Source organism: Impatiens glandulifera, chromosome 1, assembly GCF_907164915.1.
Source record: "Impatiens glandulifera chromosome 1, dImpGla2.1, whole genome shotgun sequence".
NCBI classification, from domain to species: domain Eukaryota; kingdom Viridiplantae; phylum Streptophyta; class Magnoliopsida; order Ericales; family Balsaminaceae; genus Impatiens; species Impatiens glandulifera.
The window spans coordinates 99,058,825-99,078,890 of NC_061862.1; the positions used below are offsets into that span (position 1 = coordinate 99,058,825).

At 28.0% G+C, this 20,066-nt stretch overlaps 1 protein-coding gene across 1 annotated transcript; it reads left to right on the top strand.

Moving 5' to 3' along the window:
- Nucleotides 1–9,142: 9,142 nt before the first annotated feature.
- On the top strand, nucleotides 9,143–19,336 carry LOC124922526 (potassium channel SKOR-like). The gene is made up of 13 exons (XM_047463258.1): nucleotides 9,143–9,390; nucleotides 13,672–13,896; nucleotides 13,976–14,039; nucleotides 14,141–14,480; nucleotides 14,565–14,860; nucleotides 15,260–15,340; nucleotides 16,170–16,268; nucleotides 16,494–16,715; nucleotides 16,787–16,975; nucleotides 17,518–17,593; nucleotides 17,694–17,988; nucleotides 18,182–18,285; nucleotides 19,025–19,336. Exons 1-13 carry the CDS (start codon nucleotides 9,143–9,145, stop codon nucleotides 19,306–19,308), a joined length of 2,523 nt encoding a protein of 840 aa, XP_047319214.1. The 3' UTR covers nucleotides 19,309–19,336.
- Nucleotides 19,337–20,066: the final 730 nt, after the last annotated feature.

The following is a 20,066-nucleotide window of genomic DNA, read 5'->3' on the forward strand; positions in this document are numbered from 1 at the left end:
GGCTAGTCCACTAAGAAACCTTTTTTTCAACTCAAGAAAGAAAGAAAGAAAATGTATGTCAAAAATTAAATTTATTTATTAATTTAATTGTAATTATTTTACATAAAAAAAATACTATATTTTTTATTTTACTTTTAAATTATCATTGACTTTAACGAATATGAATACATTAAAAATTATTAATCCTATGACAAAAATAAAATTTTAATTTTTTTTATTATTTATTATTTTAAATAAAAATATGAAAGGTATATTTTAAATAAAAAAAAATTGAACCAACACAACACAAATTAAGTGTTCAACTCTCATAAAAAAAAATGCCTAACAATATTTTCACTAACAAGCTAGTAAAAGATAATATTAAATTATTCCTATTTTAATTTTATAAATGTACATAATAAATATATATTTTTCATATAATAAGATGCCGAAGGATAGGAGAGCGACGGTGCGACATCGACTACCCATCTAACAGTTACATGAAAAAAAGAAGCCACTGAAAATAAAATAAAGTCAGTGTGCGCTCTTTTTCAGTTTTGATCAAATCATAGTCAGTTTATGATCAAATCATAACTTTCTCTTATCGAAAAGAACTCAAAGTTCGAGGTTTAGAATTCTCTCTCAATGAGAAACTCAAATCGAAGCAGGCAACGACCTAGAAGTTGACTACTGCGAAGACGACGTGCGCGAAGAAGACCGCCGTGAAGACCACTGCGAAGAAGATAACTACCGCGAAAAAGACATTATTAACATGTATTATTTTAAAACTAAACTGTAATGTTATTTTGAAACTAAACTTTATTGTATGAACTATAATGTTCTTTTTAAAGTGAACTGTAATGTTATGTTCTTTTTTAAAGTGATCTGTAATGTTCTTTTTATAATGAACTGTAATGTCTAAACTTTAATATTATTTTTAATATTATTTTTAAAATGTAAGTGTAATGTCTAGTAAACTGAAATTTAATGTCTAATAAACTAAAATGTAATGTCATTTGAACTGTATTGTAATATTATTTAAAAATTGAACTATAATGTCTTTTAAAACTGAAATGTAATTCTTATAAACTGATATATAATGTCTGATATACTGAAGTGTAATGTTTGATACACTGAAGTATAACGTCATATATACTCAACTGTAAAGTTTTTTACACTAAACATTAACGTTTTTTAAAACTCAACTAAAATATGTTTTAAACTGAAATTTAAATTATTAAATTAAAGTGTAATGGCAAAAATATAATTTCTTTTAAAACTCAACATTAACGTTTTTTAAAACTCAAGTGTAATTGTGTTTTAAACTGAAATTTAAATTCTAATATATTGAAATGTAATTTCTTTTATATTGAAGTATAATGTCTGATGAACTCAAGTGTAATGTCTGATACATTGAAGTGTACCGTCATTTGAAGTCAAGTGTAATGTCTGATGAACTCAACTAAATTGTAATTTCTTGTAAAACTCAACATCATTTTTAAAACTCAACCAAAATTTAAATTTTTATATACTGAAATGTAATTTCTTTTACAATGAAGTGTAATGTCTAATGAACTCAAGTGTAATATCTGATACACGGAAGTGTAATGTCATTTAAACTGAGGTATAATTTTTTTTTAACAAAGTTTCTATCTTATTTTGTAGCTTCATGGATCCCAATGTTCAAATCCTCACTATTGAAATGTCTTTCATTCCGAAAAGGAGTTTTGTGAATATTATAACGCATATGCCCAATCAAATGGTTTTGACATTTCTAAGCTAAGAGCAAGGAATGGTCCAGATGGAAAGCAAAAGTAGTTCTCCATTGCTTGTGCAAAAAGTGGTGCATGTTCTACAAAGGAGATTTTTTTTATAATGTATACCTTCCACCAAGACGAACTGTAAAGAAAAGATAAACGTGAAGTTAAGAATGAAGGTGTTGTTGAGATTACTAGTGTCTTCTATGAGTATAACCATATTTTGAGCCCGAAAAAGTCGAGACATCTTAGATCTCACAAGGTTCTAAATCCAATTGCAAGGAAAAAATTGGATTTAAACGACGAAGCTAGAATTACTTTGGCAAAAACATTTCAATCATTATTAGTTGAAGCTAGGGCTGCAAATGAGTCGAGTCGAGCTCGAACCAGCTTGAGCTCGAGCTCAACTCGATTTAGTATTTATTAGCTGACTCGAACGAGTTTATAAATTTGAGCTCGAATTCGAGCTCGACTATTAAACTACAAGCTCGGCTCGACTCAAAAATTTTGAACTAAAATTAAATTTCCAAACTCAAGCTCGAGCTCGAACTCGAAATCGAGCTTTAACTCAAACTCAAATCATTATTTTTATCCCTTCATATTATATATAAAATATATACTAACATTTTTTTTACTTTTCATTATATATAATATATTAACATTTTTTTATCTTTTTCAATATAATATATTAATCTTTTTTTATCTCCTTCAATATTATATAATATTATATATAATATACTAATTATCATATCTTTTTTCTATCATTAATCAACCCTAATATAATTGAAAATCATTATATATAATAATGTTTCTATATTTCATGCTTATAATATATATAATAGTGTTTTTCTATATTCATCATATAAGCATAAGTTTCTCACAATACAAAAGGAAATCAAAGTTATCTATAATAGAAGTGAAAATAGATAGATTTTAATTTACCTGTAAGCCTTGTGAATGAATGAGAAAAATATTGTAGATGAAAGATAATATGAAAAATTGAATCAACGTATTATCAGTGAGTAAAAGAAATAGTTAAAAAAATAGTGAAGACGAAAAAGAAGAAGAAGATGAAATGGTGAAGAAGAATAAGAAGATGAGAAGAAGATGAAATAGTGAAGAAGATGAAATGGTGAAGAAGAATAAGAAGATAAGAAGAAGATGAAATGGTGAAGAAAAATAAGAAGATAAGAAGAAGATGAAATGGTGAAGAAGAATAAGAAAATAAAGAAGAAGATGAAATAGTGAAGAAGAATAAGAAGATAAGAAGAAGATGAAATGGTGAAAAAAATAAGAAGATAAGAAGAAGATGAAATGGTGAAGAAGAATAAGAAAATAAAGAAGAAGAAGAAATTGTGAAGACGGAAGAGACTACAAATTAGAGTTTTGCTTTAGATAATATAATATAATAATATGGATTGGGCCTATTATATGGGATTTGAAAAAGAGAGAGAAAAGAAAAAAAATATTGTTTTAAATTTTAGTATTAAATAAATAAATAAAATATATTATATTATCAGGCTCGAAAAAGCTCGACAAACCATCGAGCAAGCATTATATGAGTTCGAGTTCGGCTCGAATATTAAACGAGCTAGCTCGAGCTCGGCTCGAACTCGATCAAAGTCAAGCTCAAGTCGAGCTTTGATCGAGCGACTCGCGAGTAGCTCACGAGCGACTTGACTCATTTGCAGCCCTAGTTAAAGCTGGTAGATATGATAATCTGACTTTTGATGAGAGAAGTTATAAAAACTATATTTCAGAAGCTATGCGGTTAAGGTTAAAAAATGGTGATGCCGAAGCGCTTTATTAGTATTTCTACCGAATGCAAAGTAGATGTTTAATTTTTTTGTTTATGATGTGGACGAGGAAAACAGGATAAGGAATGTGTTTTGGGCTGATGGAAGATGCAAAGTTGTTTATGAGTATTTCTCGGATGTCATCACTTTTGACACAACATATTTGACAAACCGCTATGATATATTTTTTTCTCATTTTGTCATGGTTAATTATCATGTACAATCGACTTTTCTAGGATGTGGCTTACTATTTAGTGAGGATTCAGAGCCATTTATTGTCTTTTCAAAGCCCGGTTGATATATTTGAACTTACGTGTTATAAAGGCAATAATCACTGACTAATGTTGATCAATGACCATTTCTATTGAAAAGATATTTCCGAACGCCCATCATCATTTTTGTCTTTGACATATAATGAAGAAAATCCTTACAAAATTGTTTTCTCATGCTCAATATAAAAGTATAAAAAATATATTGAAGAACATTGTCTATAACTCAATCACAGTCGAGCAGTGTGAAGAGAATTGACTGAAAATAATAGAGGAGTTTGAGTTGCAAGACAATTATTAGCTGAACTCCTTGCACTTAGAACTTACTAAATGGATTCATGTGTATGTTAAATGTCACTTCTGGGTAGGCATGTCAACAACGCAAAGAAGTGAAAGTATGAAAGTTTTTTTTATGATTTTATTCATTCGAAAACATCCTTAAAATAATTTGTAGAGCAATATGATGGGGCGCTTAAAAAAATATTGAGAAGGGAAAGAAATTGGATTTTTAGTCTTATAATTCGACTATTCCAATTATGAGTGGGTATCCTTGGAAATGCAATTTTAGAGTGTATATACTAACGACATTTTTAAGTTGTTCCAGAATGAGGTGAAAATGTTGATGTTTTACGACACCTCCATACTTGAAGACGATGAGAAAACAACTACATTTGGAGTGGTGGAGACCATATTAGGTACTGATGGAGAACATTCGAGAGATATTTCAATAAATGTACACTTTACCCCGATGGAGATTTCTGTAAACTATCAATGTTTGAGTTCAAAGGACTATTGTGTATGCATATTTTGGCAGTTTTGAGAAGATTGAAAGTGAATAAGGTGTCAGCTAATTATATCTTGGATCGCTAACGCAAAGATTTGAAAAGAGGTTATCAAAATACCAATAACATTTATGATTTTGATATGGGTGACATTGAAAAAATTGGTATAACCATCTTACACCAATGATGCAAGAACTTCAACAGATTGCAACAGAATTTGATCATAATATTTCTTTTTTGGCTGAAGTGATGAAAGAAGTGAAAGAAAAATGTATTACATATTCGACAACATTAGCTTCTCCGCATACACCTTCCGCACCAACCCAATTGATCCACTCTTTCGTGAGAGTAAGGACTACATGTAAGACCACCAATAAAACATAAACAATCTGCCATCGAAAAAGTTATGAGCAAAAGGGGTAGAAATAAGGTTAGTTTATGAGATGTGATGTTATTTGGATATTTGTAAACGGTTATAAATACTACATTAAAATGCAAATTCCATTGTTTTTGGTATTAAAAAAAATACGACAACAACAACAATAGTGCAGAACTTAACACAACAATAACAATGGAATGATTTAGTCTCGACTCAATTTTCCTTCACATCACTTTTGTTCTCTCAAACATATCCCGAAGATAACGGTTGTGGGGTCCGGATCTGTTGTCTCACAATATATCTCACTAACTGCCCTGGTTCAAAATCCTTTAAAAATCATAGAGAGAGAAATTAACTTCTTATCAAGAGAGAGAATGATTTTGTAGAATTTTGAACCAGAGACAGCTAGTGGGATATATTGTGTGATAGCATATCTGACCCCTATTTGTGGGGACAACATTCAACGAAGATAGTAATTATATGAACATGTTGTGTATATATGACGTTACATTTAGTTGAGTATATATGACGTTAATGTTAAGTTTTAAAAGAAATTACATTTCACCATATAAGAATTTGAATTTCAGTTTAAAACACAATTACACTTGAGTTTTAAAAAACGTTAATGTTGAGTTTTAAAAAAAATTACAATTTAGTTGAGTTTATCTACATTATAATGAATTGAAATGACGTTACACTTCAGTGTATCAGACATTACATTTCAGTATATCGGACATTACACCTCAGTGTATCAGACATTACACCTTAGTGTATCAGACATTACATTTCGCTATATAATTATTTAAATTTCAGTTTAAAACACAATTACACCGGAGTTTTAAAAAACATTAATGTTGAGTTATAAAAGAAATTACAATTTAATTGAGTTCATCACACATTACATTTGAGTTAAAATGATGTTACACCTCAATGTATTAGACATTACACCTCAATGTATTAGACATTACACTTTAGTTCATTAGACATTACACTTCAGTGTAAAAGAAATTATATTTCATTATATAAGAATTTAAATTTCAGTTTAAATACAATTACACTTGAGTTTATTAGACATTACACTTCAATGAGAAGTTATAATTTAGTTAAGTTCATCACACATTATACTTGAGTTGAAATGACGTTACACTTCAGTGTATCAGACATTACACCTCAGTATATCTGACATTACACTTCAGTGTATCAGACATTACACTTCAGTGTATCAGACATTACACCTTAGTGTATTAGACATTATACTTGAGCTTATCAGACATTATACTTGAATTCATCAGACATAACATTTCAGATTAATAAAACATAACATTTTAGATTAATAAAATATAACAGTACAAGTTTATACACAATGTGATGATATTCAAGTATAACTAACAAAGAGTAACAAAGTAATATGAGTTTTGAGATTGTTGGTTTTGAGTGAAGTAGTCGAAAAATGTAATGCCTCCTCATCCAATTCAGTTTTTTCTTCGATTTTTTAAGATTATGCCACACTCCCAATTACTTTCTTCACCAAAATAGGTCTCCATATATAGGCATGACCTTTTAGCCCCGACGGGTTGGGTACCAGAAGGAACCAAACAGGTCAGTTTAGGTATTTTTTTGTTTTTCGGTTTCGAGTAATTTCGGGTCGAAACCGTTCGGTTTCGGTTCGGTTCTGGGTACCCGAGAAAAAATTGTGAAATTCAACCAATCTCGTTTATTTAAATATATCTATTTTTTCCGTTATAATCAATTTCAATTTCAATTCAGTTTTTTTTTATAATAAATATTAATTTTTTTTTATCATGGGACGAGATAAAATGATATAAAAAAATGGAGTTAGGAGGGTGAAGAAGAGAAGAAGAGATGATATGAGTTAAAAAAAAAATAGTTTTATTAATACTTTTTTTTATAAATATTATTTATTTTTAATATGATATAATATAACTTATATAAGGCTGTTTTATTTTAACTAATATAATATTTTATATTTTTTTATCAAATAAATTTTTAAAGTTTAATAAAAAATGTTTTTTTGTATGTATTATTAAATACTTTAAAATTAAGCTAAAAATTTTAAATTTAATTAAATTGATTCAAATTATATTTAACTAATAAAAATATGTTACAAGAGTAAAAGTATATTAAATTAGTTAAATGAGTAAAAAAAGTTTTAAAAAATTGGGTCCGGTTCGGATTCGGGTACCCATCGGTTTCGAACTGATATTTTAGGTAATTTAAGTATCCAATTTTTTCAGGGCAAATTCGGGTCCGGTTCAGGTCCCCCAAACCCAAAAATTTTCCATGCCTATCCATATGACACATGAGATACATTTCACAATCGTTGTAGTTTGTATTATCTTGTCATGACATGGATAACAACTTCATTTTGTAGGTGGAGAGAAATTAGTTGTTAGAGACTTTATGGAGTGCAAAAAATCAATAAATTTTTTCAATATCCTCGGAACCCGCTCATACTTGTCATCATAGGTAATACCCTTAGAGAGTTTCTTATTGTCAATTATTTGGACTTCGTGTTTGTTCTTGTTGAAAACGGCTAAGTAAAAATGATCACTTACACACAGAGGTAAAAAAATCTACACCAAAATAATGCGTTAATGATGTCATCAAGCTACTTGTCTTGTTGCATTGCCTGCAACATCCTCCAAGTTGTGCTCGAGTGGTAGTTTAAGTAGTTTGGGCTCATTCAAATTATGATATAGAGCGACAAGCTTATTGGCATTTCCTTTGGACTCTGCCCTATTTGTTATAAATGGATATCTCAACCTCGCAGGGAGTGTGGACTGTTTTCTCCTTGGACGTTGAGTTCTCTTTTTCGCCGGAGCAGATTTTGGAAGATTATCAGGAATTTCAATAGGAAGAGGTTTAGGCATTGTTAGATCTTCCTCGGGCTCAGATGGAGGAGTTTGTTGGTCCTCATTTGAGGTGGACGGTTGATAACCTAAAGTGTAGTGTCATATAACCTAAACTGTAATGGCTTATAACTTAAAATTATAATGTGTTTCTAACCTAAACTATAATGTGTTTATAACATTTGAAGTCTAACGTTTCTAACAATACTCACTGTCTAATATTTCATTTCACTATCTAAATTGTTTTAATATATTCTTACCTTTCAGTTCCAGTGTTATCAGAGAACTTTCTCTTCTTAGATTCGTTCACTTCCTTTAGATTCTTCCTTGCTTTGTTCGGACTTTCAGTTGCTTTGTTCAGACTCTTCCTTGCTTGGTTCTTAGTCTTTTTGGTTTCGTTATTCTTCGATGCATCAAAGATCACAATTTGTTTCTCTGAATCCTAAACATCACAGAAGGTCACAAGTCAAACAAACAATTTTAATCAAGTAGTTTAGAAGAATAAACATTTCTTACCATTTCGAGATTGAAGAACGAAAGTTGATGTAGAACGGAAATGCGGCTAGATAGAACAGAGCAGACGACTGAAAGAATGCTACGATATAGGGTTTTAAGATGATAGGCGAACGATGACAACGATAAGCGAACACACGATGACTAGAATATTGAATTACCGGACGCGTGCAATAGTTTTGGGTTTTCAAATTATGGGATTAATAGGAATATGAAGCGTCATGGCGCTCTCTCTAATATTTGGAAATGAATAAAATTGTTATTTTTTTCACACTAGCATGTCACGCCACGGGGAGTAGCTGCCCCCAGTCTCTCCCTATCATTAAGATTTTAAATTTATAATCTATTTCCTTTTTCAAACAACCCCATGATCAATCAAGCTCCAAAAATGTTTCTTAAAGATTTTAATAAACTGATTTGTAAATAAATAAAAAAATCATATTTAAATATATTAGATACATAAAATAAGAAGCATGTGCTAAATTATTTATGATAATAATTTATCATCCCCTATTTAGTATGACATGAAACAATAATTAGAATCCTAATTTTTACTTTCCACAAGTGTATTCCAAACAAGCATATAGTACCATCAATAATTCTACTTCTTTCTTCTCAATTCGTTTCCATTTCTCTCTATCTCTAGAACCTCCATTCTCCCATCACCTTTCTGCAGCTTCACTCCTTTCTCGTGACTAATTAATCATTATAACCGCCATCGATCGCGATCCTTCTTCATCTTTCCACCATCAATATCAGCCGAGCTTATTTCTGTTTAATATTAGGTCTGGATCGCCATGCTTGGATCTGGAAGAAGACGAGAAGATGATGATGAAGCGATTGAAAGTGAGGAAGAGTATGTGGTTGATGATCTAAGAGATCGAATTAAATCTTCACGTGCAAGCCGCTTTGATCTGCTGACGAACGAGCTTGGACTTGAATCAATTAAGAGGAAATTCAACACAGAGATCAGTCTTCTTGTCAATGGCAATGACAATGGCAATAGATATCTCCCCATATCCATCATCATCTTTCCGGATACCAGGTATATATTATGTTCCATTAATATCCTCTCACATTTAACATTTAAGCTTTAATCTTTTTTTTATTCATTATTTTTCTCCTTTTCATTTCTTATTTATATAATTATTAAATTAATTGTTTATATAAAATTATTATAATAATAATAAAATATAATTTAAACATATATTTTGTTTTCTATTTTTACATACAAAAAAAATACATTTAAATACCCAAATTTAAACATATATATATATATATATATATATATATATATATATATATATATATATATATATATATATATATGAAAACAAGGAAGTTAACTATATTATATATTTTTTTTCTATAATTATTAAAAATAAATAATAGACTAAATATTAAAAAATTTATAATGAATAATTAAAAAATAAATAAAAATTAGACAATAAAAAAATAATATAAAAAAGGTAAAAAAAAATTATTTTTTTATTTTTTATTACTTATTTAATTATTTTTATTTTTATTAAAATATTAAAATATATATTAATAAAAACGTATAAAAATCAATATATTCATATAATTTATTTTATGCTTTATAATTTATTAATATTTAAAATAAAATAAGTTAATGTATAAATTTAATATCTATTTTCAAGTTAACTATTACAATAATAATATTATTATTAGCATGCTCAATAACCTAAAAATAAATTGAATGAAACTAACTCTAAACAACATTGAATTAGTTGAATGATACAACCTATGATTTTTTTTTACTTAGATGTCAATAAAATCTATAATTTAACCCAAATATTCAAAATAAAATAATAACAATCATATAATATCATATATTTTTATCATTTATATTTTGAGTACCTTAAACAATAAGTTTATTATTATTATTTTCTTTAATCATAAATTTTATATTTATATTTATAATTTTTTCATATATTATGAATATTTATTTATTATATTATTATTAGAACAAAAATTATTGAATTTGAAACAAATAGACAAAATTTATATTAGAACATCATTCTTCAACTACTTAAAATCTAACTTATCATTGTAGATTAATTTATTTTTTAGTATTTTATCCAAATTTTCAAATATTTTCTCTCTAATTACATCACTAAATTCTAATTATTAAATTCTGTATTTTATTTATTAAAATATTCTTATTTTAATTAAATTTAAAATTTAAAATTTAAATATAAAATAATATTTTAATAATTAAACAAATTAAAATTTTAAACTAACATATTTTTTTTTTGAGAAATGATTAGGTGAGGGAATTTGGTGAGGGAATTTGGTGAGGGAATGATGTGGCATAATCTTATTTGTTGAAAAAATCAAATAATTTCTCTCTTTTCTCTATTTTCTCTCACTTTTACATTTTTCAACCAATGAAGGTGATGCCACGTCATTCCCTCACCAAATTCCCTCACTAAATTCCCTTACTCTATCACTCCTCTTTTTTTTTACCAAATAGCGCAAACAAAAACAAATTTTGGGAGAATCATCCTGGCTTTTCATTATATTACATTTACAACAAAATAATATTTTTTATATTAAAATTATTTTAAATATTTATATATTTTACTATATTAAAATTTATATTATTATAAATAAAAATAAATTTAAAATTAATATTAAATGACTGATAAATAAATATATATAAAGATATATTTAAATTATATATATATATATATGATAAGTTGGATAGTCTCAATGATAAAAGTCTTTCTTAATAGGTTTCAAATTCTAACCAAACTATTATTTAAAATTATGGAGTTAACTTAGTAATATAAATTGTATATATTATTATTTTGAAATAAATTATTGAAAAATATAAGTTGTATAGATTTTACAATATTGTGTTAATATATGATAAACAATGTAATATAAGAATAAAAATATAATTTGTTTTTTAGTTAATTAAAGTAAAAATATGAGTTTTAAATTGTTTGTTATATTATTAATATTTTAATTATTTGATTTATTATTACAAATTATTGTATCATTATTATTTATTATTTTAATTATAATATTCAATAACTAATGCAATTTTAGTTATAATATAAAAATTAATTATAATATAAAATTTTATGTAAAATGTATTTATTTAGTTTAAATATTATTCATTGATTGTAACATTTTTTTTATTAATAATTGAATTAAATCATAAAATAATAATCATTAATAAATTTTTAATAATGATATTATTATATTATATATATAATTATATTAAAATAAAATAAAATATATGTTTAATATATTATATAATTTTTTTTATACTTATAAGTTATTTATAATTTTATACTATTTTTGTTGAGATTTGAACCATAACCACATTGAAACTTAAAATGCATATTTTCAACTACCAAGCTATAGTCATTTACATTTAAAATTACATTAAATATAACTAAATAATTTGAAATTTTTAACAAATGGGCTGCTCTGGGGAGTGGGCTGCCCTAGCCCGAAAACTTTCCGGGCTACAACCATTTATGTTTAAAATTACAATAAATATAAATAAGTAATTTAATATTTTTAACAAATGGACTGCTCTGGGAGTGGGCTGTGCCCTAGCCCGAGGGCTTTCTAGGCTTACCAAGGGTCGGCCATGTATACAAGTTATTAAATAAAATATTCTCAACTTAAAAAAAAATATAATTATATATTAATATTTTAAAAATATTTTTATTTTAAAAAAAATCATTTTTTCAAAATTATAATAAATAATTAAAATAAATAAAATCTTACCAAACCTAATCATTCTTTTTATTTATTAAAATATCAAAATTATCTTTTATTTAATTATTTAAAATTAATATATAATTTTTTTTAAGTATTTTGGTGAATATATCCTAAAATAACTTTTTTTTATAAATTTTCATCAAACTTATAAAAATACCTAATAATAATAATAAAAAACTTTCCTTAAACAAGCTTTCAAAATACTTGGTGGTATAATTTATTTTTGTAACATTTATTAAATACATTGTTATTTTTAAAGGGCAAATTATTGATTTTTTATTTAACAATAACTTATAAGTATTTAAACTTACAAAATAACTCAAGATTGGAAGTTCATTGAGATAATTTGGTTGAGAGAATTGAGGTTGATTTAAAGAATAAATGAAGAAACATGACATTATTTAATGAATGAATTATTGGTTATGAGAGTTTTGTGTCGCATTTTTGTAGACATCGGGAGCGCATAAGGAAGCTGTAAATTTTATAATTCATGAATAATAAATTCTTAAAAAAAATATCAACCTTAAAAAGTATATAAAAAAAAAATAAAATATATTTAAAAAAAAATAAAAAAAACAAGAAACAAAATAAAAGTATATTAAAAATAATTTAAAGACTAAAAGTATGTAATCGAAGAAATTAGAGGGTCTAAGTAATTTGTCATATTTTTTATTTTATTTTTTAATTTACAATAACATTTTATTACTTTCATTTTAATTTAAAAACTTTCTCTTAAAAATAAAATTTTATTTAAAAAACTAAAAAATACATGTCCATGTCAAAATTCAAACATTTCATTATATTTATTTTCAATCATTAAACCATTTAATTTATCAATCAAATACTAACTAATTTAATTTAATTTTTATAAATTTAATTTTAAATATAAAAAATTATCATAATTTAACAAATTAAACTCAAATAATTCATTTTTCCATTAATTATTTTTTTTAATAAAAACGCAATAAAATCCAAAAATAAATAAAAAATTGTTAATCTCAAAAACTTAGAATAATATACAAATAGTTAGATTCATCTTTCCTTCTTTTCTAATAAATATTCAACTAGTAAATATTATTTATTTTTATTCTTATTTTGGAGCTTTGGCGTTTTCTAAATTATTGTTATTTTTTTCAGAATTATTATCTTTTATTATTAATTCTTTTGATTATTAAGATTATTTAACAAACATTTTGTTTTACAAAAAAAAAAATGGTCGAAAGTTTCTTAGATATCTTGATGATGGCGATTACAAGCTCCAACTTAAGTTTTAACTTCCCTTTGAAGCTGTTCTTAATAATCCAATTCCTCTTTACCAATTTTCTGAGAGAAGATAAATTTCTTAAAGCCTCCATGCGATCGACTGAGAACGATGGGCAAAAGATTAGAACATTTCACAACTTGAAGCCAAATCCATTTTGTAAGCAACTTTTGGTGGGAATTTATACATTTTATGAAAGGTAGAAGCTTTGTCCAACTTAACTCTCATATGCTTAGATAGCCTAGTTTTCTGTCAACTTATTAGCGCAACTAGTTTTGAAGCTAACCATTATAATGAAATTAGGTGGTATCGTTTGTGGGTCAAATTCATACTTATATGGGCAATTTACTCATCTTTCTTCACTCCCATGGAGTTTGCCTACTTCAATGGACTGTCTAAGAAGCTCCTCATCCTGGATACAGTTGGACAAATTGTTTTCCTGATTGACATTGTATTACAATTCTTTGTTGCTTATAGAGATAATCAGACTTATAAGTTTGTCTATAAGCGGACGCCAATCGCTCTTCGGTCAGTTCTCTTAATGATGATCTCTTCTTTCTGTAAACAACTATATAAAGAAGAATGTTTATAATTCTTTCTCTTGTAGGTACCTGAAATCTCATTTCATTGTTGATCTTCTTGGATGCATGCCTTGGGATATTATCTATAAGGTAGATTTCTGTTATAAGTTAATGCTATTTATGAAATGTTGCCTACTTTAGATAAATAGTGCTTCAAATGACCATTTGGTGACAATATATATGCTAATCAGGCTTGTGGAAGAAAAGAAGTAGTGAGATACCTCCTATGGATCAGGCTGAGTCGGGTTCGCAAAGTCACAGCTTTCTTTCACAAGACAGAGAAAGATATAAGGATTAATTATCTTTTCACTCGGATTGTTAAACTCATTATTGTTGAGCTTTATTGTACCCATACAGCAGCTTGCATCTTTTACTATTTGGCTACAACTTTACCTGAGGAGCAAGAAGACTATACATGGATTGGGAGTTTAAAGATGGGTAATTATAGCTATTCACACTTCAGAGATATTGACCTATGGACTCGATACATAACATCTCTATACTTTGCCATTGTTACCATGGCAACTGTCGGTAAGATAGTTTCTCAAGATGATAAAAAGAAAAAATCATGAGTATGGCAAATGTTTAAGTTAATGAATTATAAATACCTTGCAGGTTATGGAGATATACACGCAGTCAATACAAGGGAAATGATTTTCGTAATGATCTGTGTATCTTTTGACATGATTCTTAGTGCCTATTTGTTAGGGAACATTTCAGCATTGATTGTAAAAGGATCTAAGACAGTGAGGTTCAGGGATAAGATGACAGACCTGACCAAGTACATAAACCGGAATAGATTGGGTAGAGATATTCGTAATCAGATCAAAGGTCATTTGCTATTGCAGTATGAGAGCAGCTATACAGAAGCTTCTGTTCTTCAGGATATCCCTATCTCTATTCGTGCTAAGGTAAAACCACATTATTATTTTTCATGCATTTTGTTTGCTTTGTGTAGACACTCATTTTATCCCACCAGAGGCATACAGGTCAAAATTGACAATTGGTGTTTGAATTGCAAAAGTCAAGGATTTCACTTTGAAGATGCAAAGGGCTCGACGAGACGATTTCAATGCCACAAAAATCGTTGCTATCGAAGTTGTGTTTGGAATTGTGTCATTGAGCTCTTAGATTTGACATGTAATGGTGCATTTTGGATAATCCGTGAAATTTGCATCTTCAAAGTGGAATTCCTGTCCTATGCAATTCAAATGAAAAATGTTCATTTTGACACTTTGTGGTCAACTTCATTCACATTCTTTATTTGTTTGTTTAAAATGTCTAGATCACTACAAAAATGTCTCTTGCAGATTTCTCAGACTTTATATAAAACTTACATTGAAAATGTTCCTCTTTTCAAGGGATGCTCTCCAGAATTCATTACTCAAATAGTAAGTCATTTGTTCTTATTTTGCCTTATTGTAATTTTCCGTCTTGTTTCTGCTCTCCTTCTCTCCGGCATAAGAGCATGCTTGTGATATGAATGGTCAAATAGTTAAGTTTAAAATAGGGTGTTGAGTTTGTAAAGGTTTCTCCGAATAATGGTTTTCGGAGGTTCTTGTGCCTAGTCTTGGTATGGCGCGGGGAAGCTCACTGTTGGTGTCTTTTGTTCTTCTTTAATGGTTACAAAATATGAGAGTGTTCAAGAAAAGGTGAATCTATCAAACATGATTTCTTGAAGGGAGATAAGGAAAGTAATGAGATAAAAAGAAATTATGTCGAAACTTTAGTGAGAAATGCTTTGTTTGAGTTCGAATGCAAATCACATTATCAAGGATATTCTTTATTCTTATTCAATTTGCAGGAAACTAATGTAGGGAAAGTACTTAAAAGACTATTTTAACTTTACAATGACATAATTTGATTAATTTTCAGTATCAAGTTAAGTTATTCATAGTTTATTAAATTAAGTCAGGATTTTTAGCTTGATTTGAGCTATGTAGAATAAACTTAATTCATATAAGCACCCATCTATGTTATCAAACATTGCCATAAATTATATGTAGATTGCGTTTTTTATGGGGTGTTTCATGTTATGGTTGTTGTGCAGTGCAGCACCGTTTGGATTGTTTTGGGATGTTGATATTTGTGTCTAGTGATCACGATATTTTTTTGGGTTTCTATGAATCTTTGTTTTGCTATCTGTACATTATTTTTGTTTTTCAACCTATCTTAAAAACAAAACTTGATTATGCACTTCATTTGTTCAATTAATTGCAGGTAATTAAAGTTCACGAGGAGTTTTTTCTTCCAGGAGAAGTGATAATGGAACAAGGAAATGCTATTGATCAAATCTATTTCATATGTGATGGTACATTGGTAATGCAACTTCCCCATAGAAAAATACTTCTTATTAATGATTTACCACATTTTTTAACAGCAGAGCGAGATCTGTTTGCATGTTGATTAGCTCCGTTTAAGAACAATGACAAAAACATTTACAAAAACCTCATTACACACAACATGACCCCAGTTCTTGTTAATGAGTTAGTATTAGTCTTAATAACTTCATAATTTATTATTTTTTAAATGACTGATGTGCAGGAGGAAGTGGGAATAAGGGCAGATGGAACAGAAGAAACAGTTTCACTTCTAGAAACTTATAGTTCATTTGGTGAAATAGCTATTCTCTGCAATATTCCTCAACCTTACACAGTTCGGGTTTGTGAGCTATGTAGACTTTTACGCGTGAAAAAACAATCATTCTCCAAAATTCTCGAGATACATTTCCTTGATAGGCGAAGAATCTTTAACAATCTTCTAGAGGTAATTAAAATTGTGCCATCCCACATAAAATTTGTCATTATATGTCAAATAATGAGAGTTATTGTTGACAGGGTAAGGAAACAAATCTTCGTTTTAAGAATATGGAATATGACATCAATATTCACATAGGCAGACATGAAGAAGAACTCACTCTTCGAGTTAATAACGCGGCTTATTATGGAGATTTACCTCAGCTCAAGAAGTTAATCAGAATAGGAGCTGATCCAAATAAGTCAGATTATGATGGAAGATCACCATTGGTATGTGTAACTTAATAAAACTATGGAATTATCTTGGTTACTTTTGTTTTTTTTTTCAACTAAGATCATATTCTATTTGGAAACAGATATTTGTTGCACCTATTGAAAAATCGTTAAAGTTAAAATTAAAAGTGATGTTTTTTTTTACGTTTGGTATAAGAATTTTTTAGGCTCTAGACAATGATCTAGATCATATTGTAATTTTCGTTGCTTCTTCTTTTCTAGACCATGATCCAAATTATAGTATAATTTTTTATTTCATTTGGTTGGAGATTTTTTTTTGCTGGATCATGATTAAATTATCTTTTAGATCGTTGTAAATTTTGACAAACATAACAAATGCAGATTTTTTTTTATTATGATCAACATGAAAAAACTTGAGAATAGAACAATCCATTGTATTATACTTATCTTCTTGTCTTTCCTTATTCAGATTTGGATAACAGTTATGTTTACCTAATAATCATATTATTGGATATCTGAATTTTTAACCTGTATATGTGAAATGACTTCATTACTCTATTATGTTCTATTTTCTTAAGCATGTTGCTGCATCAAGGGGCTATGAAGATGTCACTCTGTTTCTTATCCAACAAGGTGTAGACATCAATGCATCAGGTGGATGCCATTGAGGTGTTTTTTGCCCGATTTGATCTGTCAGTGACTTTTTTTCTTCCTTTTTTTTTTTTTAAATTTGTGTGTGGTTTGTGATATGTAGATAAATTTGGAAACACACCACTTCTAGAAGCCATAAGAAGTGGACATGATAGAGTTGCATCATTTCTTCGTAATGGAGGGGCGTCGTTGAAGATTGATGATGCTGGGAGCTTGTTATGTACAACAGTGGCAAGAGGTGATTGTGATCTTCTGAAAAGACTATTGGCTAATGGTCTTAACCCAGATTCTTGTGATTATGATAATAGAACACCACTTCATTTGGCTGCTTCACAAGGATTGTATTTCATGGCTAAGTTGCTTGTAGAAGCTGGTGCCAGTGTCTTTGTAAAGGACAGGTATATTAATGACTTGTTTGATCCAATTATCTCACCATCAATCACTTGTTCTAACAAATCATTGAAATGATCAATCAAAATATTCAAATGTAACAAAATAAATCACTTTTTTTTTCATCAAATAAGTTTGTTTTTCTTTTTAGAAAACTAGGATCAAACAAACTCTAAACAACCAATGCACTTTATCGTGCAGATTTGGAAATACTCCAATTGAAGAGGCACAAATATCTGGAAACAAGAACATGATGAAGCTCTTGCAAGATGCCAAACTTAACCAGTTTTCTCAGGGAATTAAAGGTAAATTCAATCCCATATTATTATTGTTATTAGGAACAAGAACTTAAGTTTTATCCATTGTTTCATCAAATCATTAGAATACAAAAGTTTCTATTTTAGTTTCTTCATAAAGTTTTAAAATATTAAATACCAAGAGTATTTTGGCAATTTAACTTAAATAACTCACTGTTATGAGGGAAAAGGATTAGGACTAATGCCTTTATGTTGAAGTGTTTCGATTGGGATGCCTAGCTGTTAAGAATAAAGGCGATTATGATATGTGACAATTACTAAGAGAATAGTATAAATAGAAGACTAATTGTTAAGTTTTAGTTATGAAATGAATTAGTTGATTTTTTTTTGTTAGAGTCGCTCTTCGCGATTGTATTCTCTTAGTAACTGTCACATATCATAACCGCTAGGCATTCCAACCGCAAAACACTTCAATCATATGACATTAGCCATAATCCTCCCCCCTCGTAACATTCACTTTCTCATATAATAACTATTTTCAAATAATTTGATTTAATCCAAATGATCCTAATTCAAACAAGCCCTTGTTGTTTGGTGAGGAAATACATTATTTTTATTGGGTTGATCATTGATGATATGTAATGAAAAGGGACTAATTTTTAAAAATGAAAAGAAGGGTATTTTCTTTTTACACTTGAATTAACTATTGAAATGATTTAATTGGAGAATAAAATGATTAACCAAGACAAAAGAGAAATAATAGAAAATTTGATTTATGTTTTGTTAGATGAGAAAGTGCAGAAAATGAAGTGTAGTGTTTTTCCTTATCATCCATGGAACTACTCCAAGGATGAAGTAAAAGAGAGAAAAGATGGAGTTGTGTTGTGGGTACCAAACACCATTGATGATCTCATTCAAACAGCATCAAAACACCTAAATTTGCCATGGGATTGTAATGGTAATAATAATGATAGTTATATATTATCAGAAGATGGTGGTAAAATTCTGGATGTGGAAATGATCAATGATTACCAAAAATTGTACTTAATTACTCAAACACATTCTAATTAGATTTGTTTTTACTGTCAAAGCTCAATGTACATTATTTTGTCTTTTATCTTTTATTTTAAATTTCAAATTATCTATTTTTTTTTTGTCTCAAATTCGATTCTCACTAATATTTATTTGAATTAAAAAAAAAACATTTTATGTTTGGTTGACAAGACAACTAAAATGTTTAGTTAACTCCAAATCAAATGCTTATATATGGGACTTATTTAAATATTAATCTAGATTATATTATTGTAAGATAATTATGTTACATGTTTTATAAATTTCATTATTTCTAAAATTTTTATGTAAACAAAGAAATTAAAAAAGAACTTGGCCAAACATACTAGGACCTAGCTTGTTGGATGTTGGTTTAATTGGATATTAATAATAATTATCTAAACTAACATGTATCCCTTGCATTTGCACGAATAATAATATAAAAAACTGTGAAAAAAATATTACGGTAAAAATGTGATATCATTTTTAATATTTTTAACCGTTTTAAGTTTATGGACGGGTCAACTCATAATTCGACTCAAGTATTCATTTACTCTCACATTGCAGAACGATCTTTAAAACAATTGATACAGTTTAATTCTTCAACTCAATTAGTTTGACTTTTAGAGTCCACTTCTTTCCCATACTACGAGTGAAAGAGAAAATGTAAAGACTATCATTAAAATAGCCCATGCGAGACTTACTATATCCATATGAATTATGACCTCTATCTCTATAAATATGACAATTCTTCCATAGTTACTCACTAATAATAGTGA

What these genes read in the sequence shown, in the direction of transcription:
- LOC124922526 (XM_047463258.1), top strand. Translation starts at nt 9,143, where the DNA reads ATGCTTGGATCTGGAAGAAGACGAGAAGATGATGATGAAGCGATTGAA. An exon ending in CAGAATTCATTACTCAAATA is followed by an intron (nt 15,341 to 16,169) that starts GTAAGTCATTTG and finishes AATTAATTGCAG; the next exon opens with GTAATTAAAGTTCACGAGGA. An exon ending in TGTAGACATCAATGCATCAG is followed by an intron (nt 17,594 to 17,693) that starts GTGGATGCCATT and finishes TGTGATATGTAG; the next exon opens with ATAAATTTGGAAACACACCA.